General features: G+C 40.3%; 2 protein-coding genes across 4 annotated transcripts; one reads left to right on the top strand and one right to left on the bottom strand.

The window, feature by feature from the left end:
• Positions 1-133: 133 nt before the first annotated feature.
• On the top strand, positions 134-17,461 carry TALDO1 (transaldolase 1). Its single transcript, XM_088146096.1, has 8 exons — positions 134-498; positions 6,306-6,429; positions 7,164-7,271; positions 8,278-8,409; positions 13,321-13,496; positions 13,667-13,864; positions 14,312-14,457; positions 15,752-17,461. The coding sequence occupies exons 1-8, from the start codon at positions 402-404 to the stop codon at positions 15,782-15,784; spliced, it is 1,014 nt and encodes a 337-aa protein (XP_088002222.1). The 5' UTR covers positions 134-401; the 3' UTR covers positions 15,785-17,461.
• Positions 17,462-17,496: 35 nt separating this feature from the next.
• GATD1 (glutamine amidotransferase class 1 domain containing 1) lies at positions 17,497-26,186 on the bottom strand. 3 transcript variants are annotated; one of them, XM_025169800.2, is made up of 8 exons: positions 25,898-26,186; positions 24,306-24,382; positions 23,597-23,702; positions 21,879-21,986; positions 21,372-21,466; positions 20,387-20,480; positions 18,652-18,763; positions 17,497-18,360 (listed from the first exon to the last, which is right to left on the bottom strand). In XM_025169800.2, the coding sequence occupies exons 1-8, from the start codon at positions 25,953-25,955 to the stop codon at positions 18,351-18,353; spliced, it is 660 nt and encodes a 219-aa protein (XP_025025568.2). In that variant the 5' UTR covers positions 25,956-26,186; the 3' UTR covers positions 17,497-18,350. The 3 variants fall into 3 exon arrangements, with proteins under 3 accessions (XP_025025568.2, XP_088002223.1, XP_088002224.1); XM_088146097.1 differs by having other exon boundaries at positions 17,497-18,357; positions 25,898-26,184; XM_088146098.1 differs by lacking the exon at positions 17,497-18,360 and having other exon boundaries at positions 18,648-18,763.
• Positions 26,187-27,692: the final 1,506 nt, after the last annotated feature.

The raw sequence follows: 27,692 nt of genomic DNA, 5'->3' as shown, positions 1-27,692 counted from the left end.
TCGGTTCCGGCGTCCTCACGCGAAGGCTACCGCTTCGGCCACCGCCCACTCGTCCTGCTACCCGAAGTAGCCGGGACCGGCTGCCGAGCCGGAAAAACCAAAGGCCACACGAATCGCCCGCGCCCACTGCAGAGGGCAGGCTTAGCGCCGCGCCCGCGCTCTTCGGAAGGGGCTCGAGAGGCGGGGGAGGAGTTCTGCGATGACGTAGGCGCTGCTTCGCCCCGCCCGCCTAGCCTCCCGCCGACGCCAGCTGCAAAGAGCCCCGCAGCCGCCTGTTACAGCCTCGCGCGGCGCAAGTCCGGAGAGCGTGCGCCAGTCCCCTGATTTTTCTTCCAGGCTACGGAAACGGCCTCAAGCACCGCAGCCGCGCCCCCTTCTTCCTCCGCAACCGCGAGAGAGCTATGTCAGTTTCCCCCGTGAAGAAGCAGAAGATGGAGTCGGCGCTGGAGCAGCTCAAGCAACACACCACCGTGGTGGCCGATACGGGAGATTTCCATGGTGAGGAGTCGTTCCGGCGACCCCCTTTTTACTCCTTCCGCACATGGTCCGGAAGCGATCGGTGGAGCGGGGCGCCCCTTTGGCCTCTGGGGCTCCCCACCGGGTCCGCTCCAGCTGGATTTAACGCTCTTGCCCGCAGTTGGTTTCTTCCGGGTGCGGCGGAGCTTCCTTCTTCCGATCCCCGTCTCTCCGCGGGAAAGGAAAGCTAGTTGGAGGGAGCAGATGAGGAAGTCGTGTGTTTCGTAGCCCGGTGCAATGCTGATTTTCCGCACAGTCCTCACCGTGCCTGCGATGCGCGCCCTCAGATAAGCAGGCCTAATAAGTCTGCCCGCTCAATAGAAGCAGTACCTTTATAAGCTCTCTGCAGTGTTGTGGAATGTTCATAAACTTTTTCTAGTTGGCCATTGGATTCTGATTTTTTTTTCCTTGGGCAACTTGGGGGTACTCTTGACTTTTTAATGAGGCAAGCTTGAAAAGTCAGACGTGGTTAATGCTTGAATGGGAGACCACCAGCAAATCCCATAGCTGTAGATTAAGCTAGGATGTTGGAAAAAAATCTCAGAAGGAATTGGCGTTCCACTTCTGTATTGTTTTTAAGAAAAGAACATGGATCTTGTTTTGCTATCTAGCCTCAGTGTCTACTGAGTGGGGAAATACAATACTGTGCATGTCAGGTCTTCATGCTATTGCTGTACCTTGTTGCCATTATCCCCAATTTGGGTCTAGGGATTAAGGAAGCTAGACCAACTCACTTTAAACACAAGGCTTTTAAAAAGTTTATGTATTACTTACCTGTAGCATTTTTAACATGGTGTTCAGTATTCCTTTCTGCAGCCTCACTGGGAACAGGCCTTAAAAACGTCCCACCTCTTCCATTGTTAAGTGACACAAGCCACTTAGAAAATGTTATTTATGCAAAAGCATGACAGAAGTAACTCACAGCATGGACAACTAATAATAATTTATCAAATGTATATGCCGCCCGACTCCCAGCAACTCTGAGCAATTGACAATTGTTAAAACATTGTATAGTTTTTAATATTTTGGATAATATTTTTAACTCACAGTTTAGACAGAACTAATCAGTTAGTTTGCATACTTTATGCAAGTAATTGATATATATGTTTTTCTGAAGCATGTCTATTGATCTTTCCAAATCCTAGCTTAATTCTTGGTGGACTTAATGGGCTGGTCTGTTAAGAGAGAAACATAATATCTGGAAAAATGCTTTTCTATTGAAAATCTGCTTTTAAAGTAAACTAATCTGTATACAAAGTTCTATGTGTTCTACCACTAGGCTATATAATTGCAGAAAATAGTGTTGCTTGCAAAATCCAATATTTCTTGATCTGTTGTTTAGATTTTCAATGTACAGCATACATGGATTATAAGCATTTCTCAAAAGCTGCTCAGAAAATGTAACCTAACATGAAATATTAACTATTTTGTAAATAGTCTTGTGAAAGACATTTCTCCTTCCTGTTGCTTAACAGGTGATTGCATCTTGCTGATTGGCTATGAGTTAGCAGATTTTGACAAGAAAAAGTCCTCTTTAATCTGAGAATAAACCTTTCAGAGCAGGAAATTAACCTGCTGTATGTGATAGTGTTAAATATTTAATGTAAAAATACTTAGTAAATTTTCTATGGAAATATTGCACAATATCTTTAAGAATATCACATGGCTATATTGCAAAAGCTGTAGTGCCACTTATATAACTTTGCAGAGGAATTTGGTATGTCCTCCTTAAGTAGCTGGAGATGATTACAGTACCAGCATATGTATGTTCAAAAACACCTGAAGGGAGTTTCACCATGAAAAGCACAATTTTCTAGTCTGCATATGTAGCCTTTTAGAATTTAAAAAAAGTTTAAATGTATGCTGAGCATTGTAATAAGTACTTATACATGCCAGTTCAATTATAGTTGCTTCTATATTACAATGAACATGCATTATCCTACACAGATAGGAATTCTACTTCTGATGGATCTCCCTGCAAATTATTTGAGGCACCATTTGAATATGGGCAAGGCAATAACCATTAATATATATCAGAACCTAAATATTTTCTTCCTCCTCTTCTAAAAGTTGCTTTTTGAAGTGGATGTGGGATAACTATGAAATGCACACCCCACTCAGGATCTTGATGTGGCAAGAACTGCAGCTTTTGATTGTTTAATAGGGCTGCACAGTGCTTTCTATTCAAAGCAAAAAGACGCACTGGAGTGTGCAAGATGCACATGTAGCATTTGTCCACAACTTATTAAATACATCTGTTTGTGATGAGGGATTGCTTGTCTGTTTTTTATATATATAAAGTTTATTAAAAGTTTTAAAGAGAACATAAAAACTAATACAGAACTAAAGAAAACAAAGAAAAAGAGAAAAGTGCAGAAAGAAAAGATAAAAAGAAATAGAAAAAAGGAACTTCCAATTTCCTTTGCAGCAAATAGAATTACAAAATTATCTCTTACGCTATGATTACAAAAAAAGCTAACTTTTTTCTATTATCCAATTTTTTCCCCCAATTATCAAAGCCACAAATCATAAGTGCATTTTTTTCTGTTTCATGCAAAAAGTCTATAAGGAGTTTCCAGTCAGCCATAAATGTACATTTTTTCCCTCTAATCAAAGAGGTCAATTTTGCCACCTCTGCAAGTTCCATCATCTTCACCAACCATTCTTCTACTGCTTATCTCCAATCATTTCTGCCCGCCCATCATGTTCCAGCAGAGTGGGTATGCTCCAGGTCCCCTCCATTAAACACTGCCAACTTGTGGGACTTAGGAAGCGTGCCTCCCCTTTTGCAGCTCCCATCCTCTGGAACAGCATCCCCCCAGGGATAAGGATGGTGCCCTCTCTCTCTCCTAGGGTTCCGGAAAGCCTTGAAAACGTAGCTGTGGTCCCAGGCCGGGGCCCGATGTTTAATATTTGTCTAGGGCCCCTGTTTTGTTGATTTTGTTGTTTATTGGATCATTTTAGTCTGGGCTGTCGCTCTGATTTTATGTTTTTAGCTGTTTTTATGTTTTTCTAGTTTTGTATACTGCCCAGAGTTCACTGGAGTTGGGTGGCCAATAAATTTAAATAAACAAACAGCCATGCAATATCAGGAAAGGACTTAACTGTTTTAATTACAGAAAGCAATAATTCAGTTACACAAGGTTAAAAGAAAATAATGGTGGGTCCCCTTTGTTCTGTGGTACATTTATATCATACGCTTTTGATAGCGCTTGGGAGCTGAGACTAGATTCAGAACACTTGAAACTTGGGCCTATTTAACGTATTGAAGACTCTTGTTCATTCTACAGCTAATTTTCTGTATGTGTGAGGGGGTTCAATGTAAAGGAAATTGAATAAATACAGGTAGTCCTCTATTAATAACTACTAGTTCAGCGACTGTTCGAAGTTATGATGGTACAGAACAAGTGATACTTACGACTGGTCCTCGAAGTTCTAGTCATCCCAGTATTCCTGTGGTCACGTGATCGTGATCTGGGCACTTGGCAACTGACTCGCACTTACGACAGTTGCAGCATCCTATGGTCACGTGATCTCCATTTGCGGTCTTCCCTGCCAGATTCCCACAAGCAAAGTTGATAGGGAAGCTGACAGGGAAGGGCACAAGTTGCTTGGGTAAGTCTCCGGCACCTGGCAGCAGCCACCCCAAGCCTCACTGCACTCACATCGCACTGCATCAGCTGCTCACACACCCTTGCGCGCTGTCCCCCACCCAGCAGCAGCCACTTACCTGCCTGCCAGCCTGTTTGCAAGCTGCCTAGGAGTTGCAACTTCCTGCCAGCTTCCCCACTGACTTTGCTTGTGGGAAGCCAGCAGGAATTTGCAAGGAGGTCCTTGCATAACAACAGCAACAGGAATTGCTGGGATTGCTGTCATTAAGTGATGTGGTCACATGATGTTGCACTTTACGACCGCATTGCTTAGCAGCGGAAATTCCGGTCCCAATTACTGTTGTTAACCAAGGATATTGAAGTGTTGAAAGGGGATAGAGTAAATAGTACTTCCTAATTCTACATAAATAAGTTCACAAACACTGAGCAGTTTGCATAACTGGATTTCATTTTTGATCTTAATTAAATTCTATTCCAAGTATCTTGCTATCCAGAAGTTTGAGACAAAGGTCGTGTTGCTTTTTATGCTCTGAAAAATGCTGGTTACTGACAAAAATTGCGCTAAAAGTAAAAAAATGATTAGAAACCAATGTTAATTTGGTATATCAAAATTATGGTGATTGGCTGTTTATATCTGAACAATTGAAACTTGTTATTGAATTTGTAGCAACTGAACATTTGGATAGACTTAATGGAACACTGGTTCTCAGGATACTCTGGTGATGTTAACAAAAGCAGAATCTAAGTTATTCATTGTAAAGCCTGGGTTTTATGGATTTTTTCCAAAATAAAACTATATAATGGAAAAGGGTGTGGAACTCCAAATCTGTATAATTACATGCTTGATAGACTGTAGGGAGCTCACATTAATTTGTATACATTGTCAAATGGTCAAGCTGAATTATATCTATTGGTATTGACCAAGGTTTTCTATAGCGAAAAGTACTGAAAGAGCTAATTTACTCATGTGCTCAATTATATATGACATCATTTTTTTCTAGCTCAGATTTTGTCTCGACTGAAGAATGAACAGTCTTCAGTGTATGCTTCTATATTGGTTCTGGGTGGACTGCTCCTAATACAACCTATCAAACAACCTTGCAAAATCCCAAAGTGATAATATAGATGTCATTTTTTTAAAATGTTCCCTCATGTAAAAAGAAACAAGTTAGGGAAAGAATGCAGAGCGAGGCCTTTAGAATTCTTTCCATTCCCTTAAAAATAGCTTTGCTCTAGGCCAGGTTTCCTCAACCTTAACAACTTTAAGATGGGTGGACTTCAACTCCCAGAATTCCTCAGCCAGCATGGCTGGCTGGGGAATTCTGGGAGTTGAAGTCCACCCATCTTAAAGTTGCTGAGGTTGAGGAACCCTGCTCTAGGTCACAAGGAGAGGGAGGGTGGCTTAGAATGGAACAGTCAGCAACTTTCTGATTCACTGCCCAATTCTCTTCCGCAGGGATACATTTCATTCCGTGGGTTTTGTAGATTTTTCTTTTTTAATTAAATCTCTATAATTTCCTGTTTTTGTTCATCAATTCATTGTTTTAATTATCACTCTCTGAGCTAGATTCAAATGTTGTAGATCTGCATTTGACTGCATTTTTCAAATTATGACTAGGAGGTCACATTACTGAAGGGCCTGTTTATTAGGCATGTCCCATTAGTAACATTCTCCCCACTGACACAGCTTGAATTTACCTTGTTATCACTTTGGTGCCAAAGAAATGCCATTTTTTTTCCAGATTATTTTTTTTCTGCTGTTATATTGGTCTTCTTAGACTTATTTCTTTTAGTGGATTGTTTCTGTATTTAAATTTGTTGTGCAGTGGGATGGTAAAAATCACTATTATGTTAGTCAATACAGGACATCGCAAGAAAGATGTTATGGAGAGCAGCGTTCCTGGTATCTAACTTCCTGTGTGGCTTTGAATGAGTCTCTCAAATACAAATACAGCCTAGCTACAAGTTTGCATTTTACTAAGAATGTTATCTGCCTCTTCTTAATCATGAGTTCTCAATCATGTTATGTGCAAACGTAACTTATAGTGCTGGAATAACTACATTAATTGCATTACTCCATCATATTGCGTATCCTTAAGAAAATTCTTATCAAGCTGAGAGGCTAACCCACCCTCCCCACACCTTTTTTGTTCTTTTTTGCTGCTTTTGTTTCCACAGCTATTGAAGAGTACAAGCCTCTAGATGCTACTACCAACCCTTCCCTGATACTAGCTGCAGCTCAGATGCCAGCCTATCAGCAGCTGGTAGAAGATGCTGTTGCGTATGGGAGGAAACTTGGTGGGTGAGTAAGCCCACTAATGTTCAAACTTTGCAGTTGTGACATCTAGTTGGGATATCAGCATGTGTCCTCAGCCTCTGTTGGCTTTCATCTTCACATATTATGCTGTCAGACTTAAACCAGGATTGAGAAATTAAATAATGGCAGGGTAGAAGAAGTGGAAACCCTTCTGCAGACTACGAGCCACTCCCAGTTCTTTCTCATTGCAGAAGGAAGAAGGAAATAGGTGGCTCAATCCCTCTCCCTACATAGAGTACACCACTAGAGAATGAATCAGAGGTTCAAGTAGAGGCCTTTATTGATGTTGCATCAATCACATTTGTCCCAGGAGTTAGAGATTTACATTAATGTTAATGAAGTTCAGAATGTGTGTGTGTACCTGCATGCCTTTGAGTCAGTATTAACTCCTGGTGACTGCCTGGACAAATCCCTGCGGTTTTCTTGGCAAGATTTCAAAAGTGGTTTGCCACTGCCTCCTTCCTAGGGCTGAGAGAGAGTGACTGGCCCAAGGCCACCCAGCTGGCTTTGTGCCTAAGGCAGGACTAGGACTCATCATCTCCTGGTTTCTAGCCTGATGCCTTAACCACTAAACCAAACGGACTCTATAGTTCAGAACATAGTGCAAAGAATTCATATTACCATTCCAATTTGACTCATTTATTTCTGTAGATGCCACATTAGCACCACATTTTCCCCTCCATATATGAAATTCTATTTTGGTAATTATATAATTCCAGGTCAGAAGATGATCAAGTTACAAATGCTTGTGACAAGCTTTTTGTACTGTTTGGGGCAGAAATACTAAAGAGGATACCTGGCCGTGTGTCCACAGAAGTAGATGCAAGGTGGGTATTTTCTGAATTCATCAAGATCAAGTATCATTTATATTTATGTATTTGTTAGATTTATATCCAGCCTTTACTTCAGGAGCTCAAAGCAGCATGCATCCCCCCTTATTTTTACCCACAACAGCAATACTGTGAGATAGGCTGGGCTGAGAGTAACTCGCCCAGAGTCACCCAGTGAGCTCCTGAGGCTGAAGGTGGACTTGAATATGGGTCTGCCTGCTTCTAGTCTAACATCGTAACTACAACATCACACTGGCTCTCATAATCTTCTGTATGAGTCTGTGAAGTTTATCAGTGGAGGCGTGTATTTGTTCAGTTTAGACACCACCTGACTCCAGTTGACTCTGGGTATCTCACAGCATAAAAACAGATTAACAGATATACAATCCAGATAAAAACATAGCCAAAAAAACCCCCACCCAAAAACAGATGGCAGATCTGATCACATCACACACCCAGTAAGGGGCTCCAACCACTCTAGCCCAAAGCCTCTTTGGTTCTGTTAAGCCAGTCTGTCTGTCTTGCATGGGTTAGAGAGAGGGCCATCCTGTTATTTGCACCTCTGTACTGGAGTCTTTTGCTTAGCTTACCATTCATGGTTTCTCTTACGGCTTCCAGCTGAAGACCTTGGTATTGTTTAGAAAGGCCTTTGAATAAGCCCTTTGTTATCCCAATCGTAAGATATTTATTAATTTTCTTAATGGTACTTGTGTTTCTTTAATGTTGTTCAAATTACTGTATTAGTGGGGTGTAATGTTTAAGATAATCAAATTATGCAGAAGTAGTAGAAATAGCACATGATGGACACATATATGGGGAAGCTGTGAATTTGTAACATTGTGCTCCGTATAATGACGTTTGCCTTCTCAAGCATAGTGCTAAAGTGTGGCAAGTAGAATGGAAAAGCATGCACGTTGCATCCCATTCCTTTGCATATTTGTCTACTTGACCATAGTTAACACAAATTGTAATGAAACAAAATATATATCCCTTTATTTTAAAGGTTGTCTTTTGATAAGGAAGGCATGGTTAAGAGGGCCAGACAACTCATAGATCTTTATAAAGAAATAGGAATTAGCAAAGATCGTATCCTCATCAAGCTGTCATCGACATGGGAGGGTATCCAAGCTGGCAAGTAAGTATACCAGGAACAGTAGTGTAACGCTCATCTGATGGCTATTTAATATTCCATGTTTGTCACTTTCTGGGTAGGAATTTCTCTCTTCTAGTTTTACCTCACACACTTCTTAAATAGCTCATTCTGACTACATTCAGCTTTTAGGTTTCTTCTGACACAGCCAGTTTTCCCTTCCATATAACAAAGTGGGCAGAAAAACATGCTGTTATACCCAGCCATTTTCGTTTCTTTCAAGAAACATTTGTTCCTTGAAACATGCTACATCAGAAGCCTCAAACGTAAAGCCCTCCAGGTCATTTTGTGCAGCTCACTCCTCACACACGTAACAGGAGAGCGATGACCAGGTGCAGGACAGCAGCACGGCAATATTGGGCAGAAGCTACAGAGCCCCCCTCCCACTAAGAAGAAAATATGGTGTGACAGGCCAGTGGGCAGCTGCAATCCTAGCCTCGTATCAAGGCACAGTGGGGCCTGTCCGGTTGGCCCTGGTCGGGATGAGCTGTGGTAGTGGGGATAGAAGCAGGCATCCCCTACTTCTGTCAGTCATGCTCCTGCTCTGTGTGTGGTGAGTGAGGCACTTTCTGTTCTCAGATGTTGACAAGCTGGCACTGTCTTTTTCTCTTCCTCGTCTTCCACCCATTTTTTAATTTTAGAGCTCTAAAGATGCAGTTCTGTTTTCTCTTGTTATGCTGAACAACAAGGCTACCAAGATCATTTTCCAGCTCAGTAGAGTTATATATGTCGGTGTATTATTAAAGGTTTGGACCTTGATTAGGTGAGCTGAGGGAGGGAAAGAGTCCATATTTTCAGTTTAGGCTAAGATTTTAAACATGATTTGAAACCCAAAACCTCCTTGCTTTTCCATTAAGTAGAACTGGAAATCACCAATGTCAGTGGCTTTTTTCCTACCTGATAATATGTTCTTTTTTCACCTGCTAACTGAAATTGACCTAAATCTGCTGAAATTATAGCCATTTTTAATAGGACGACACATGCCAAATTGAAGACAAAACACTTATTTACTTTAAAAAGATCTGCCATGCACCATCCTTTTCCCCATCTTTAATAAACATTCTACCAAGATAGGTGGTAGAATGTTTATTATCTATTTGTTCTAATTTTTTGCCAGGTATCTATAATTTGCAATCATTCACTCCATTTTCTCTGTCAAAAACCTTGGATTTCAGTACATCAGTTTTCAGAGCTATACTCTTCCTTCGATCATACAGTATGTATAAGATTCTGCAAATCATTTGGATTTGCCAACAACATGGATCTTCTATATACAAACGTATACATATTATTCATCTTCATTGTTACTGCACACATTCCTTATATGTTTATCCATAAATTCATAAAATAACCAAAGGGCTATAAGGCATTCTTGTCTTATTCTCTACTCAGTGTTAAACCATTCATTAAATATTCCATTTATTCTCATACATAATCTACTTACATGATATACAGTTCTTAACCATTCAGCAATCAGCTTTCAGCTCCCTACAGTATTTATGCAATTTTTTTCACCATTCAAGCCTATTCTATTATAAGCTTTCTCATACTCAACAGATGTTCTGTAAACTCTTTCCCAGATTCATATCCGACATTCAGTGACCTGCTGCACAGTGAAAATCTAGTCTGCACCCCTTTCATACCCTTTCAGTGAGAATCCTGATAAACATTGAGCCAGACACAATTAGCAAACTAATTCCTCTATAGATTTCACATTAACTCTTGTAACCCTTCTCTTTATCTAAAGGAAATTATGTCTCTCTTCCATTCATGAGATACAACTGTGGTTTTCATGCAAGTTATATGTTAAAAGTTGCAGAGTCATTCCTTAAGCAATCCATAAGCATATTTTAGCATTTCTTCAGTTACACAATTATCACCTGCAGCCTTTACCATTTTTTAGTATTCTCACAGTATTTATGACTTCCTTTTCATCCTTTTTTTTTTTGATACTAAATTTACAGCATTTATTTCACTTCCAGTGTTCAGCACCATAATTCCCTACAAATGTCTGAATACTCTTTTTGGCATTTCCTTACTTCAGTTTCATCCCAATCTTTTCATCATTTTGATTCTTAATTCCATTCACTCTGTTGGAAACTTCTTGCTTAGTTCTTTTCACCCACTTCCAAAGCAATGTATTCCATAAAAATTATTTTGCATTTTTATCCACTCATTGCTATTTTTATGGCATTCTTTGCATCTTTTTTCATTGTACATATTATATAGTAACATTCCCTCCTCATTTTTTTGCAGCAATCATTCTCTTATATGTGGTTTTTATCTCATCCACAACTAAAAGCCCACTTTCCATTCATTCAGTTTGGAGATCAGTCTTCTCATATTTGGTTATCCAGGGCTCATATTTTTTTTTACTGCAGTTCTATTTTTCTTATTTCTTTCCTTTCTTTTCTTTTCTTTCATGTCCATTTTCCCAAGATTCACTCTTAACATTACCCCAAAAGTGTTTGTCTAGCATTCAGGATTTCTTATCACCTTTGTATTGTTCACTGATTCTTTCAGTCTTTCCTCATAAATAACCAAATCAATCATGATTTCAGATTGAAATTTCTTCCTTTGCCATTTGAACACATGAATAGATGTATGCTTAAGCAATGTGCTGAAAACAAAGTTATGTTTTTCTCAGCATATACTCACCAGACAATCACTCTAATTCATTCTTGGTCTCTGAATGACCTAATTTTCATGTACTTTTTATATTCTGCCCACTCATCTATTCATGTTAACTAACAGAATAAATTCCCCTGCATTCATTCATTCCCCTTGGATCACATTACAGTCTGAGTTTCAATCTTCCGTATCCTGTGATCATCATTAGATGAGTCCAAAGATATTGATCCCCATCACATTTCATCCATCAAAGCTTTCACAGAACACTTTTTAGTAAGAGAGAGAGGTGTAGTCACATCCACGTCGCACGTAGTCTTCCCTGCTAATGGTATGGATGATACCAGTTCCTCCTGCCACATTTTACTCTGTATACCACAAGCACAACTGAAGTTCAGTTTTACCCCAAGCATCCTGATGCTATTGTATGAAAGCTAGGATCTATAATACAGAAACCACTTTCCAAACTAAAATACTGTTGCCCGTATCCCACCAACCACAAAGAAAGCAAAGTGTCCTGACTCATTCAGGATACCTTATTTCTTTTTAAAAATAGCAATACAGTTTAAAATAAAATTGTATATATTTAATAAAATTACATACAGTGGGGCAAAAAAGTATTTAGTCAGCCACCAATTGTGCAGGTTCTCCCACTTAAAAAGATGACAGAGGCCTGTAATTTTCATCATAGGTATACCTCAACTATGAGAGACAAAATGGGGGAAAAAATCCAGAAAATCACATTGTCTGATTTTTAAAGAATTTATTTGCAAATCATGGTGGAAAATAAGTATTTGGTCACCTACAAACAAGCAAGATGTCTGGCTCTCACAGACCTGTAACTATTTCTTTAAGAGGCTCCTCTGTCCTCCACTCGTTACCTGTAGTAATGGCACCTGTTTGACCTTGTTATCAGTATAAAAGACACCTGTCCACAACCTCAAACAGTCACACTCCAAACTCTACTATGGCCAAGACCAAAGAGCTGTTGAAGGACACCAGAAACAAAATTGTAGACCTGCACCAGGCTGGGAAGACTGAATCTGCAATAGGCAAGCAGCTTGGTGTGAAGAAATCAACTGTGGGAGCAATAATTAGAAAATGGAAGACATACAAGACCACTGATAATCTCCCTCAATCTGGGGCTCCATGCAAGATCTCACCCCGTGGGGTCAAAATGATCACAAGAATGGTGAGCAAAAATCCCAGAACCACACAGGGGGACCTAGTGAATGACCTGCAGAGAGCTGGGACCAAAGTAACAAAGGCTACCATCAGTAACACACTATGCCGCCAGGGACTCAAATCCTGCAGTGCCAGACGTGTCCCCCTGCTTAAGCCAGTACATGTCCGGGCCCGTCTGAAGTTTGCTAGAGAGCATTTGGATGATCCAGAAGAGGACTGGGAGAATGTCATATGGTCAGATGAAACCAAAGTAGAACGTTTTGGTCTAAACTCAACTCGTCGTGTTTGGAGGAGAGAGAATGTTGAGTTGCATCCAAAGAACACCATACCTACTGTGAAGCATGGGGGTGGAAACATCATGCTTTGGGGCTGTTTTTCTGCAAAGGGACCAGGATGACTGATCCGTGTAAAGGAAAGAATGAATGGGGCCATGTATCGTGAGATTTTGAGTGAACACGTCCTTCCATCAGCAAGGGCATTGAAGATGAAACGTGGCTGGGTCTTTCAGCATGACAATGATCCCAAACACACTGCCCGGGCAACGAAGGAGTGGCTTTGTAAGAAGCATTTCAAGGTCCTGGAGTGGCCTAGCCAGTCTCCAGATCTCAACCCCATGGAAAACCTTTGGAGGGAGTTGAAAGTCCGTGTTGCCCAGCGACAGCCCCAAAACATCACTGCTCTAGAGGAGATCTGCATGGAGGAATGGGCCAGAATACCAGCAACAGTGTGTGAAAACCTTGTGAAGACTTACAGAAAATGTTTGACCTCTGTCATTGCCAACAAAGGATATATAACAAAGTACTGAGATGAACTTTTGATATTGACCAAATACTTATTTTCCACCATGATTTGCAAATAAATTCTTTAAAAATCAGACAATGTGATTTTCTGGATTTTTTCCCCCATTTTGTCTCTCATAGTTGAGGTATACCTATGATGAAAATTACAGGCCTCTCTCATCTTTTTAAGTGGGAGAACTTGCACAATTGGTGGCTGACTAAATACTTTTTTGCCCCACTGTACATGGCCTCAACAGAAGTGATACTGATAGGAAAAGTAATTCTGGTCTGTTTTATCTTACAGAATTCTTGAAGAGCAACATGGGATTCACTGTAATATGACCTTGCTGTTTTCCTTTGCTCAGGCAGTTGCCTGTGCAGAAGCTGGGGTCACCCTCATTTCTCCTTTTGTTGGGCGTATTCTGGATTGGCATGTTGCAAATACAGACAAAAAAACCTATGAGCCATCAGAAGACCCAGGTAATTGAATAAATGTGGCTAAGAAATTAAGATTACAATTGAATCAAACTGAAATGTTTAGTAAAATTTGAAAATAAGCCATTCAAAAAGAGGTGAGTTCTGAGAGTTTCTTCACACCTGAGTAAAGTTGCAGTAATTGCTTTAAATAGTTACCTTATATTCTCTTTTAGGGGTAAAGAGTGTCACTAAAATCTACCATTATTACAAAAAGTTTGGCTATAAAACTATTGTAATGGGAGCTTCTTTTCGAAACACTGGAGAAATCAAAGCATTGACTGGCTGTGACTTTCTCACCATTTCACCCAAACTTCTGGGAGAGCTCAGTAAAGATAATAGTAAACTAACACCAAAGCTGAGTGTCAAAGATGGTAAGTTTTCTATCTTGTTAACATATAGAGTGAGATAGCCTTAGAAACAATGCTCAGTAAAAAAAAATTAATAGTGGTCTTTCACCACATCCTCTCCATGTGTAAGGATTTAATTATACTTAAATATCTGTTATATACAGGGCTGTAATTTTATATGTAACTGTTAATCCTCTTTCAATGCTCAACAAGTAAGTCCGCCTTTTGAGCAACAAATGTCTCAAAGTGTTACACCAGCATTTTTTAAATACTTACCATTCAAGAATAAGTAATACTTCTGCTATGGGTCTGAAAGGATAATATCAATACCTGCATGAAAGTTCAATGTTTGTTAGCTGAATGGTTTCTGTAAAATGTTGAGATACAGCATTTTCTGTGATAACTGTACAATTTATAAGTAATACCATTGTCTACTTCTGTAATTTGGTACTCCTATCATCTTCAATGCAGCCCAGGCATCTGACTTGGAGAAGATCCATCTGGATGAAAAGACATTCCGTTGGCTTCATAATGAAGACCAAATGGCTGTGGAGAAACTGTCGGATGGAATCAGAAAGTTTGCTGCTGATGCGGTTAAATTGGAGGTCATGATAAAGGTAAAATCAAGCGTTTCTTATCTTATTAAATGTATTTCCCAAGTTCCTTCACATGGTACATGTTCACAAGTAGTGCAGATATAAATATCAGCATGAGTTTATTTGGATCTTTTGTTGCATGTTTTCATTCATACATAGCATCTGTAATGGTATGTGGGAAAGACCTTGGGAGACTGGGCCAAGAGACGCTGCCAAGGGAACAGCCAGATAAGAGACAGCATAGCCCACAGCTCGATAGTGGGCAGGGCAAGAGGCTCAGAAGAGACCCTCCCTAGTTTCCCAGGCTGTAAAAGAAACCTGGGGGGGGGGGCAAGAATTGTACTTTCAGACTTGCAAGATTCTGTCAATGTAGCTTTACAATAAAGTAGAATTATAGTGGTACCTCGGTTCACGAACTTAATTCATTCCGCGACTCTGGTCGCGACCTGAATCAAATTTTCCCATAAGGTTCAATGTAAATACGGTCAATCCGTTCTGACCCCTCCGAATTTGGTCGCGTCCCGAATCAAATTTTCCCATAAGGTTCAATGTAATTATGGTTAATCCGTTCTGAACCATATGTATTTTTTTTTTTAAACCACAAAAATATGAAACAAAATACAGTACGAAGAGATAACGCTAACCTTGCTCGATGCGACTTCTGGCGTGGAGGACAGGAAGGCGGGTGGGGAGGCGGTTATTGCTTGGAGGGAGAGTCCCCCTCCCTACAGGAAGCCACGACCACGTGTCACGGGAGGGAAAATGGCCGCGGATCCTGTTCGTCACCTGATCCGGCGTTCACGAACAGAAGCAAAATTTTGCGAACGGTGCTGTTCGTGACCCGAATTGGTCGTGAACAGAAGCATTCGTGACCCGAGGTACCACTGTCCTTCATCTGGTTAGATTGATGTTGGCCTCACGGGGTAAACCAGATAGGAATTACAACCAGATGAGCTACTTCTGCTCAAAGGAAATCAAAATGAAACTCATTTCTCCTTTCCCTGTATTAATAACTTTACTATTTATAGCCTTCCAACTTGAAATTTAAAGAGATTGCAGGTATATGAATTCAAAATTGATATATGCTAAACTGTGTATAACTTGTCAGTATTTTCTGGCCTTGGTGCTATCACATGTTCTTCTGCACTGGCCTTAGTACCTCCATCCCTAAATAAATGAAATCCTATGGGATTTCAGTCTGGTGGAAGCTTGCTATCTTTGCCAATCTCTCGTTCTAGATTAAATGGCAATGATTTCTTAAAATGTCTTCGACCAGTTTACCTAGTAACTTTTTATTTTTCCTCCTTCTTCTTAGGAACGAATGTTCAGTACTGCAAATGGAAAGTAGATATGCCAAATTTCATGGATGCTATATAGATGTAAAGATTTACGTGCTGCACATGAAAAGGTTTTCTGTATTCAGATTTCTATATGAATTTGCAGAGAAAAGATTCTCCACGTCTGCTGTGCTTTTATATATCAGGATTGTATTATTACAATTCTGTATTACCATTATTTTTATTCTTCAGTATATTGCAGATGCATAAAGGACCAATTGACTAGCTTTTTTCTTCAAGGTACTGTTACTAATAACAATAAAACATTCTGACGTACGGGTGCATTCCAAAAGAATAAAACATACTACATTTTATATGGATTTGTTGAACCTTACTGAGGCAAGTCCTCCATTTGAAGGGCATGTGCATGTTGTTTCTACAAACAAAATTACTGTAAGATTCTAGCAAATGTGTTTTATAAACATTCCAATCTTAAAATCATGAGGAGCCTCCCTGCTACTCTTGTAATGTAGAGAGTTAATTATGTCTCACGGGGTTGTTGTGGGAAAAATAGGAAGAAACATTATGAACAAATGAAAGATGGGATATAAATCTAAATTATAATGCAGTCTCCTTTCCTGGCTGCTGTTGCCACTGTGCCCTCCTCAAGTAGTTTTGTCTTTGATTTATGATCTCCAGATCTGTAAGTGGGATTTCGGTGCCTAGGTTGTTGTGTTTTTTTTGGCCTGGGTAATACTCCTGTTTGCTGTTTCCCCACATGCCTAAACTTTAAACTGAAACTGGCTTTTCTCAGAACCTGAGGCAATTCTGCAGCTGCACTGAACACCTTCACTGACTCCCCCATTTTAAATTAAGTTCCAATCAGTGTCAGAGTCCTTTTCAAATGGCCATTAATAATACACTGTATCTCTGCATTGAACCCTGTCAGATATAAAACAGAACTTCCATTCTAAGGGAAATACTGGGGATCGAGGGAGTCCCAGTTTGGCACAGTTCTGGTTTAAGAGTACAGTGGTGGTATCTAATGGAAGCACGAATCAAGAAAGAATTCATATATTTCATTCAGCACTTCTATTTTCCCATAATAATCTGAGTGTAGATTAAGTCCTTATATTTTTATACTGCTCTATTAACTGATAATATTCTTTTCTACAAGGAAGAGGTGTTTTGTAGTAATTCTGAAGAATTGCTGATAGCAGCTTGGGACTAATACATCAGAAACCTTCTCTTTCTGAATTGTTTTTTTCCCCCATGAGCTGTCCACTTGGCAACAATGGAACAATTTCTACAAAATGCAGATGATTCCTGCCTTGGCTATTATAGTGGAATCTAAAAAACCAGAGTGCAGATATTATTGCAATACCTTTTTAGGTTCTGTAATTCTGGAAAAGTTGCTTTTCTTTGGTGTTGCATGCAAGCGCACTGGAGAAAATAGTCTGCTTTAAAAAAAAAACCTGTAATGGAAAGCATTCTTCCTCTGGTTCCTGTGCTATATAGTAAAACTACTCTGTGATTGTGTCTGTGTTACCCAACTAAATTGTTTGAGTTTACATAACATACTGAACCATACAGTAACCATATGGGATAGATTTGCAGTAGGCTACAGGCGTCGGCTAGTTTTGTGGTTCACAGGAAAATCTCAAGTACTGCTTCAGTCCTGAGTCAAAATTGTACTGTACATAATCTATGCAGGTAGGGTGTCATTTCTATCATTAGTAAATAAGATCTACAGCTTGAATATAATTAATGATAGTATGAAACCTTCATATTGCCAATGATTTATTTTAAGAATAAAATTGAAGACTTACATACACGAATATGGCTGATCACCATCATCATGTGTTAGATGACACAAGCAAATAAAAACTGAAGTAAAATTTAGTCCGATAACTTTCTTCTATAGTAGGCGAAATAAATGAGCCACCATTGTCATGCTACAACAAATGATCCAACCACATAGTTGGAAGACACCAACTATCTCCATTAAATAAAATTAACCCATCCCATTGTAAAATTAAATATTTTTACAGTCAATTGTTCCTTTTTTTAAGTTCACCACTTCTGTTACTAGTAATATCACTCACTGTAACCTTCACAATAATATATTTAGTCATATAGCTTGAAACCTAACTCACAATTATCTGAAATGGTAACATGGAACTAACAGATTCAGTCTTGACTTATCAGATTACAACATCGCACAGGCTTAGCACAGATCTTACATTGGATCTGACCAGGTCAGGCACAATGGGAAATGTAGCTAAGAAGCAATGGTTTAAACAGACCACAGTTGAAGTTCAGAAACACAGGGAATTGTGACTGAAAGCTTTCAAATCAATTTCCCCTTAGTTTATGCAGGTAGGAGAAAATATATTATTCTTAGACTCATATACCCAGTGAGCATCTATGGTTACTGTTATATCTGATATCAGGCTTTACTATTTGAATTAAGAATACTGTTTTTCAAAATCAGCTTACTTGTTCATGAGTTACAAAATACCAACTTTAGAAATCAGCTGTGTTCTTTTCTACTGGTTGATAAATGAAAGACTACATATTTTCACAAGCCAAAGAACTCTTCCGTGTTCGTTTATTCTGCTCATTCACAGGGATGTTTCATTTTCTGCTGAAAGAAACATTAAGTTAGATTACAGTAAGCAAAAGTTTGCATCTACAGATATAGAGTGATTTCCATACGATAGATTTAGGAATAAAATGCCTAACACTCCTACCAACGACTAAACAATATATATTTTCTCCTTATTCTAGCAACAACCTCGAATCAACCAATTTCGGGGGGGTGGGGGGGGAAACGCTGGCACAAATCACCAAAGCTGGTAATAAGAACACCCAGTAACATAGGGATGCAAAAGCAACATTCTGTATTTTACTTGTAATTTCACCTGCCTTTTCTCACCTGCCATTGCAGAGAAAAATAAGATTCTGCACAGCTGTAACAGTAGAATTTTCGTTTTGTCCAGTGACAAGATGCCTATCAAGCACTACATGAACTGCATCTGCCTTGCTGGCTGTATTGGAAAAAATATAGATATATTCACATGTTAATTGACACTTGTAACTTATGTCATTTTTCTAAAACATAAGAAAAACTTTAGCTATTTTTAAAAATTAATAATTTAAGAAATTGCTTACACATTGTAAAGGAAAGTAAGTTTTGCCTTGCTAACTTATTTTCTTTTACAATATGTGAAATTCACAACTGAATCCTGCATCGGTAAGATGTAGGGATTCATCTTTAACAGCCCTGGCTCAAATCTTGATTTAGAAGGTCAAGGTTGAGCCAGGGTAAGTCTTGTGCTTGTGTGCCTTTCTTTCTCATATGGAAAAGGAGGAAAAGTCGATTTCCTGGTTTTACCTCCTCCTCTTGCAGATAAAGAAGGAAACGAAGAATGACCATCACTCATTGCAGTTCATTCTACATACAGTATTATCTAAACCAGGATCTCAAACTTGCAGCCTGCATGCAGCTCTTCACCTGATTTTGGAGATGGAATAGAGTATCACCTTGGTAATCTTTAGGCTGAAAAGAAACAGCAGTACAGATCTGTGCCAGGACAGGGCACAGAGCCACACTTTTCATTCTAAAGCAGTGTTTTTCAAACTGGGCAGCTTTAAGATGTGTGGACTTCAACTCCCAGAATTCCTCAGCCAGCATGTTGAAGTCCACACATCTTAAAGCTGCCGAGTCTGAAAAACACTGCTCTAAAGCTATAGGAAGGTGGAGATGCAGCAGTGGCGGTGGGTGCAGGTCCCAACTCTGGCTGAGGTGGCGCCTTGTCCTGCTCACCCTGTTATAAAACCATGCTTCTCAAGCTGTCAAGGGGCAGCTGTGGCCATGGCAGGGAGAGCAGGTCCTGGCCCTAACTGCCATAGCTGCGATGGCCTTGCTCCCTTACTCTCCCAGGTTACCTCAGATAGAGGGGAGGCTCCATAAGTCCAGTGAATGACGACAGCCCAGGAGTGGCTCTGTGCACAAGAGCCATTAATCGCATACCCAGCTCCAACATCAGTAAAAACCGCCACCACTTTGCAGTTCTCAGTGAAGACACACAGCCATTCTATCACATTTCAGCCACCAGGAAAGCAAGAGGGCTCTGCTAACCTGATCCCCTGCACAGGCCTCAGTTGATGTTAGTGCTGCTATTCAGGCTGCAGAGAGTGCTACATTGCACAATTTGCTGTTAATTAGTCAGCAACAACACTGTTTGAGATGGATCCCACAAACAAGAATAAAATGGAGTTTAGCTTCCTAATTTAGGAACAATATATCCCTTAATGCTTTTTAATGGGGGTGGGGGTGGGATGTAGCTATTGATTGCTATGACCCCCACAGTGTTGCAAGTTTGATGATATTGATGAGGTGGGCCCAGGACACAGAAGTAGCTTCTACAGGCTTAAGAAAACCATTGTTGTCTCACTGTATAGCACTCTTAAGATCACAAGATATGTAAAAAAAAAAAACCCTATAAACTCCTATAAATTATTACCATGCAATACATTTTATTTTAATGAGTTATAATTGCAGAATTATTTCATGATCCTACATAAATATTGATTTTTAAATCAATATTAATGCATTGTATCAATAAGAATAAAAATCTATGGCAGCAGGAAATATTAAAATAACATACCACTAAAGGTAGCTCCAGAATCTTTTGAAAAATCTTCAACAATAATGGGCAAACTAGCAAAACTAGGAAGTCTTACTAGTTCATAGACAGAAGGCTGGAAGAAACATAAAAGATAATATTTTTATATTGTAATTTAGTGAAACCTCTGTAGGAAGATACTTATATTTTGATTACAGAACTAAGTAGAACTTCATGTAATTCAACAGGGCAGTTCCTAACCAAGTGTATACAGTCAGGATCACTTCATATGGCATACAGAATTAAATGCATTACTGTTGCAAACTATGCAGCCTCTAGACCACAAAATTCTCATTTTTTAAAAAAAGTATAATTTTATTCCACTGACAGGTGATTCCACTTATTCCTCTAACAATTACTAATTCAGTTTCATTGTGGCTATAACTTTGTTTATACTCACTAAAAGTTATTTTCTTGGGATTATTTTACTAAAGTACTTGGAGAGCCTCTTGGATATAAAGCAGGATTTTAAAGGTTGTTTTTTTTTAAGCAACCACTATATATAGCCATCACTCTCTTTGCGGTCATACAATTAATGCAAGTAAACGTGAAGTGCTTCGGCAAAAACACAAATCTTGGGAAAGATCTGTGACTGTAATCTGAGAAATTCAGCCACACATGAAAAACAAAAATAAGCTACATCACACTGCCAAGTTATCTAGCAGCACCTGGCCAATCTTGATCCATCTCCAAAAACACAGCAGGATCAGACTCGTTTAGCATTTGGATGGGAGACCACTAGTAAATCCCAGGGTTGTAGGCTAGACCAGGACATTGAAAAACATCAAAAATAAGACAATGGCAAAACACACTTCCATACTGTTGCCAAGTAAACCACATAGACAAGTCTGTGAAATTATCAAGAATCAAGTTTCATTCAAGGAGATTCAACAGGTTTCTACAGAACCTTTTTAGGAGAGCTACCTATCGTGAAAAATCCGCTCTTAGTTCAGCATACAACACCTACCCCTGTTAAGCTGTATTCTTGAAACACCCAGGATTTGTCTTCATTTGTGGCACAACATAACGCAGCAACTCCATTTCCAATAGCACAAATAGGCTCTGTAAAGAGGAACAACTTTATATAAAACCTTTAGGGTTGTATGAAAACGTTACTTTGAAGTGGGTTTTCCTTTCAAAAACAGTATGTATGTCATATAATGCAGTATTTATTATTTCCTATTTAACATTTTTTAAAAAATGCAACGGGGGAAGGGATCAAAAAGGTAGCAGAGGGAGATATAAAATGGATGAAAACAGAATAAGCAACGCATATTCAAATGTATTATTTTCACTATGCATTCCTAGTGATTGTTGAGCAGATTATGTGCCTGGTATCATATTATCCATAATATTTTTTAAGAACTAGAAGAAATATTATGTGTATCTTATGCAAGATCTTGCTACATGCTTCCTAATCTACGATGTCTGGATGTACACAATAGCACATAAAACACCAAGGAAGTTTACCTACTGTTCTCCGAACTGAAATGCTGCAATATTCTAGCTAAGTAGCCACTGTTTGCTAGATCTGTCAAGGCACCAGGACAGTCAGGGATCAACAAAGCGTGGTATCTTGCACCTAGGTAGGAGGCACAGGCAAAGCTCAGTTCTATTATTTCAAAACCAACTCATTTGCTTTGGCAGACAGCAGAGATGACTCTAAGGAATAGTGTATAGTGCTCCCCTAAAGTATTTCCTGCTGCCCTATTTGTTCTACTAGCTTTCAATAGCAATATATGAAGGTCCTATAAAATAAAATGCTTGTCTGGTAATAATTTCTGCAACCCCCTCAATCTTCCCAAATTATGTTCAAGCCTGGGAGAAGATGAATGTATCCCAGAAGCATATTCAATCTGCCCAGCCTTTCGCTAACAGAACAAACTGATTTACTCCCATGTTTGCCCCTAAAAGCTCAGTGTCCTTTGGGGTAAATCTGGATATCAGTGAGAAAGGCAGGGAGGGAACAAACAAAGGGAGGTCCACTCATGTATTAGCCATCCTTTAAAAAAACTAATCATTACACCCATCCCACCATCCTTACTGCCTAATGCCTTCAGTTTGTTCTGCCTGCTCTGAGAACAAGACAGAATCTGAAACTAGCTTGATCCTAACGAAACCATTAAGTAAGTTTAGTTAGATAAAGATGAAAACAAACTCCTAAAGTATGCCTAGAGGAAGTAGGAAGCCATAGTTTTTATTGTGTCTGAACTATAAGAACAATCAGAGCTTTGAGAGCAAACATATCTTTTCCTCCTAAAAATGCAAATGGAACAGTAATATAAGTAGTCTCCACCTAACAACCACAAATGGGACCGGAATCTCGGTCTCTTCAGCAAAGTGGTCGTTAAGCAACACGCCCACGTGACTGCTTTGCTCAACAACCACAATCCAGGCGCTCTTGGTTGCGGTTGTTAAGCTGAAATCCTCCCAGCAGGCAGCTGTTGGAGAGTGAAAGGGCTGCCTGCCAGACAGTTTCAGCGTAGAGCTGGTAGAGCTGAAATCCTCCCGGCAGGCAGCCTGCTGAGAGGTTTCTCCTCCCCATTCAGCAGTATGAAGGAACGGAGCTCAAATCTTCAGGAACTGAGTTCCGGTCCTACCGCTGAGAGGGGAGGGGAAACCCCTTGGCGCTGGGAAGGAATGGAGCTCAAATCCTGAAGATTTGAGCTCTGTTCCTTCTTACCACTAAGGGGGTTCCCGTCCCCTCCGTGAACAGAGGGGAAATCCTTGTTGGGGCTGGAGGAACGGAGCTCAAATCTTCAGGATCTGGCCTCCGTTCCTGCACACTGCTGCGTCCCCTCTGCTTGCAGCCTTCCAACGGGGAAGCCAGCAGAGAAGATTGCAAATGGCAATCACACGATCATGGGGTGCTTGGCAACTGGTTGTAAATGCAAGCCAACTGCCAAGTGCCTGAAATGTGCCATGTGACTGCGGGGGGGGGGGGGGGGACAGCACAACATTTTACGATGGCCGGAAGTGCTTTACAAGGTCTTGTAACTTCAAACCACTGTTAAATGAATGGTAGTTAAGTGAGGACTACCTGTAGCTTCAAGGCTAGTATTTATTAATCTATTATTTAAATTATTTTAAAGTACTATAATCTGGTAGAATTGTACCCAGGTACTGAAAAGACCATTACTGTGTAGGTAATGAAGGGAGACACACTGAATCACAAGTCAAAAAGTACCTCACCATCAGTTGATTCCAACTTGGCCGGATTTGCGTAGGATTTCATACGGAAATCCTGGATCCAACGCATGTTTGCTTCATTAACTCCAACAAAATCAATTGGCTTTCCCTAGAAGAGCAAAGCCCAATTAATGCATCTACGTATAATAAGCCTTTGGGGTAAACATTTAGTGAAACAAAAATATTTGAAAAAAATAATAATAGCCTGTCTCCATGATTACAAACCATGTTATTGGTACTGAATGAAGACGTCATTTTTTCATATGATCCAAAATGGAAATGCTGACCATACACACAAACACACACCAAGGAAAATATAGCATATTCACAGCATAAGTGCACTCCTTCCAAAGAGCACAGCTAGAATTAGTTGCTTTCTACTAAAACAATGTATTTACCTGTTCCTGCATTCTGAGAACCCACTAGGAAATTGCAGATGGAAAGAGAAGAGGGCTCTATAGAAAAATAAATCTACAAAAGGAATGGTGGATAAAAATTATTTTCCACTACCTCGCTGAAATCAAGTCAATGTTACCTGTGGCTGCCTAGTTTGGATCACTGCAGCCTCTGACCACATTCCATTCTAAGATCATGACTGAAGGCCAATTCCTCACAACAGCCACTTTTCTTCTTTTTAGTCATCTTGCCTGAGGAAGAATCTATTTCATCATCTACTTAATAAAACCAATGCAGAACACTTACATCTACTTACCCCTGGGGTAGCAACTTGGAGATTAAAAGCAGAGCTTGCCAATGTAAAAGAGTGGAAGAAGGAGTCAGCTGATACACCTGATGGACAGATATAAGTACATTATATGTAGTGGGTGCTTCTTAATGGGGAAAAAAATATTGGTCTGGCTGCCATACCTGGGGGAATAAAACCTGGATGTCACCTAAATAGTAGTTGAGACATACTGGAAAAGTAGCTGCCACCTGGCTCTTTTTGTAGCCCAAATATGGGAGCCCTAGCATTCACTGATTACCAATAGAAGAGAATACATGTAGCTCAGGGTTGCACTGTGGAGTCCACATTCACTGATCATTCCTACTATACATGCATACTTGGCAGCCGTCACATTCCTCAAAATAAAAAAGCAAAAGACTTAATAATGTTCATGTCTGTCTTGAACATACAAAAACAGGACAGGCAAAACTTGCTACAGCTAACCGACTTCAGTGAGCGACCCCAAATTCATAATTCTGTAAGAGGAGAATCATCAAAAACTTATTTTAAAAGGTTTTGTAACAAAAGAGGGGAGGAATATATATAAAAAGAGACAGCACATGATGTGTTTAAAGGCAATGCAGGGAAGAGGTGAAGCTGTTGGAGCACCATGGGGAGGCCTCAGTTGAAGTCCCCCTTTATCCTTGAAAGCTGCTAGGTGATTTTGAACCAGTCACTCTCTCAGGCCAACCTACCTCACAGGGTTGTTGTGGAAGAGGGAGCCCCTGAAGGGAAGGGGAGGTGTATATCCAACAAACAATGCAAATACTTTACATAAATGAAGTAAAATAGAAGATTCAATCAAGAGCACTAATAAACCTCAATGAACAGCATATTAGCTATAGTTTCCATGTTCTTGCAGGCAGAAAGCAGCCCTAGCAAGGACTTATGGGAGGTGAATCCCAACACCTTTATAAGAGACTATAAAAACATGTTAATACTATGTAGAAATTATAGTATGGCATATACTATAATATGCAGATTATGTACATATAAAATGCAGTAGACACCTAATTAGATGCAGCCCTAGTTGATCTTGGGTGATTAAAAAAGAAAAAATTTGGACCAGGTTGGTACTTGGATGGGAGACCACCAAGAAATCTCAGGGCTGCAGACTACATTGGGAAAGTCATCCTGCCCAGGAAAAAGCAACGGCAAACCACTTCCATTCTGCTGCCAGGACAATTATACGGACCTGTCCATGTAAACAGAGAAGCTGAACTCCACTTGAAGTAGAGCTCATCTTCTGCCGTAAAGACCCATCACCCCGACGCAGCCAGATAGGCTTCCCCTGCAGTTATCGATCATCCTCCCCAGGAAGAGCGTTCTCCAATCTCCTGCGTCCAGCTCTGCAGGACTCTTAGCCAGCCATGCGCATCGCGGAGTATCAAAGGTTGGCAAAGCCACCCACTACCCGGAAAGCTGGTACACAGAGCGGCCGCTGCCCCTGACAATACCCGCCTTTCCCAGGTAATCCTCTCAACGCCCCGCCTCGCCTTCCCTCCCAGCGCTCAGGTCCGCCGCCCCCGCCAGGAAGAGCCAAGAAGGAAGGCGGGGAGGGCCAGAGCCGCCGGCCTCACCTGCAACAGCGGCGCTGGCCACAATCAGGCACGTCGGCTTGCTGAGCCTCTCCGACATACCGGCGGCGGCGGCGGTAGCGGCGGGAGCCTCCCGAGAAAAAGGGAAGCGGACAGGGCTCCGCCTGCGCCTCTCCGCGCTTTCCGCCCACCAGCCCGCCCTGCCTCGCGCATCGCCTTCGCCTTGCGCAAGCGCCCTCGGCAGCCTTTCCGGGGGCGACCCGGGCGAGCTAAGGCCTCATCATCTACCCGCGGCCTCTGCTGCGGGTGCTTCCTTCGCCGGTCTGGGATTTGGCGCGCGGGGCGTGGGAGGAAACAGGAGACCGGAGTTTGTAGGCGACGTTTTTCTAACCCGGCGCCAGTACTGTAGTCTTGTGCCTTCTGGGATCTGCTTCTTGTACCAAGAAGTTCCCTTAAGCAAAATGCACGTTATCCTTTCGCTTCCCCAAGTCAGCTTGCTTTGAAGAAGGCCACCATAGCTTTGAAAATGACGTTTATTTTATTTCCTGGTGAGCTGAACATTGAACAGGGTCTTTTGATGTTAAATCTTCACTGTTTTCTGCATTGCTAGGAATTCTGTACTGTACTTTCCATTCAGCGTCTGCTGCTGCTGCTCCTGTTTCTTGAAAAAAATTACCTTTCCTCTCTCTATTACAGTAAGCACTGTCTTACATCAGGAGGAATGTATTGAGTCTTGTAGCTGCAACTGTTTAATTTTCCTAGGGCGATCTCACTCTCTCAAATTGTATGTTCCTACTGTATTAAATTCCTGCAATGCTCCGAGCTATATAAAGGACAGACATGTCGCCCCTGAATCCTGGAGAGGAAGGCAGAATATAAACAGACTCTCTAATCTCTGTAGATTAAAGCTACTGTAGCCAAATCATAGAGATAATACAAACATTCCTCCTACCCAGATTAGAAACCCAGCTTGAAGCACCAGAGACAGAGATGCCAAAGGGTTTTATATTGAGTCAGCAGTCATATGTAAACCATAATGATAATGTGTTTCGTGATTTATTCTTCATGTGAAACAAAAGCTTGCATTACCTTTCTGTATGGTGCTATGAATGTTTTGCTCCAGTGGAAAATTCTATGAAATCCTGAAACTATTATGCCATATTTAATGAGTTGAAATGAAAGAAGGGGCAGTTCCATCCCTAAATTTTTATATTACTTTTATATTTTGTTGTTGTTCAGTCGTTAAGTCGTGTCTGACTCTTCGTGACCCCATGAACCATATTGCGCCAGGTCTTTTATATTTACTTTGCAATCATTTAAGTAGATAATAGAGTAGGAGAATACTAGGTGAAACTGTTGCCTCTTTGATTGGGTAGAGGGAGATATGAGAAGATGGCAGTTCGTTTTATCATGGATGTCTTTTTCTGTCATGAAGGAGATAAGATGTCTCTGTAAGAGTTTGCTTGGAGTGTCACATTAATTTGGCTGGCCTGACATTCATTTGCAGCCATTGCATTTCCCACTGTTCCATCTGTATATTATAACTAAAATTTTTAGCCCACTTCATCATACATTCTTTCACTTCTTCTGTTTCAAATTTCAATAAAAGTTTATACATTTTAGCAATTACATGTTTATCATTTGTACACAATCCTTTTTCAAACTCAGTCTTACAATGTTCAAAACCATGTTCTTTTGTCTACTTTAAATCTTTCTAATAATTATAAATAAGAGAACCGTTGACAACTATATCCCTCTGCCACTAGTTCTTCTCTTGATTTTATTTTACATCCCCCTTGACAAAATCCTAGTATCTCACAATAAATTAGCCATTTGT

This window comes from Python bivittatus, unplaced genomic scaffold (assembly GCF_059951505.1).
Source record: "Python bivittatus isolate LINGU-HERP-01145 unplaced genomic scaffold, Pbiv_v1 ctg000480_np1212, whole genome shotgun sequence".
NCBI classification, from domain to species: domain Eukaryota; kingdom Metazoa; phylum Chordata; class Lepidosauria; order Squamata; family Pythonidae; genus Python; species Python bivittatus.
The sequence above is the reverse complement of the archived record's forward strand: the minus strand, read 5'-3'. Positions and strand labels throughout refer to the sequence as shown.

Excerpts from the sequence above, each read along its gene's own strand:
- TALDO1 (XM_088146096.1), top strand. The coding sequence starts at position 402 with ATGTCAGTTTCCCCCGTGAAGAAGCAGAAGATGGAGTCGGCGCTGGAG. Across the intron at positions 499-6,305 it reads CGATACGGGAGATTTCCATG|CTATTGAAGAGTACAAGCCT; the intron begins GTGAGGAGTCGT and ends TTGTTTCCACAG. Across the intron at positions 8,410-13,320 it reads GAGGGTATCCAAGCTGGCAA|AATTCTTGAAGAGCAACATG; the intron begins GTAAGTATACCA and ends TTTATCTTACAG.
- GATD1 (XM_025169800.2), bottom strand. The coding sequence starts at position 25,955 with ATGTCGGAGAGGCTCAGCAAGCCGACGTGCCTGATTGTGGCCAGCGCC. Across the intron at positions 24,383-25,897 it reads GGCCAGCGCCGCTGTTGCAG|GTGTATCAGCTGACTCCTTC; the intron begins GTGAGGCCGGCG and ends TCTGTCCATCAG. Across the intron at positions 18,764-20,386 it reads TTCTGGAGCTACCTTTAGTG|CCAGCAAGGCAGATGCAGTT; the intron begins GTATGTTATTTT and ends TTTCCAATACAG.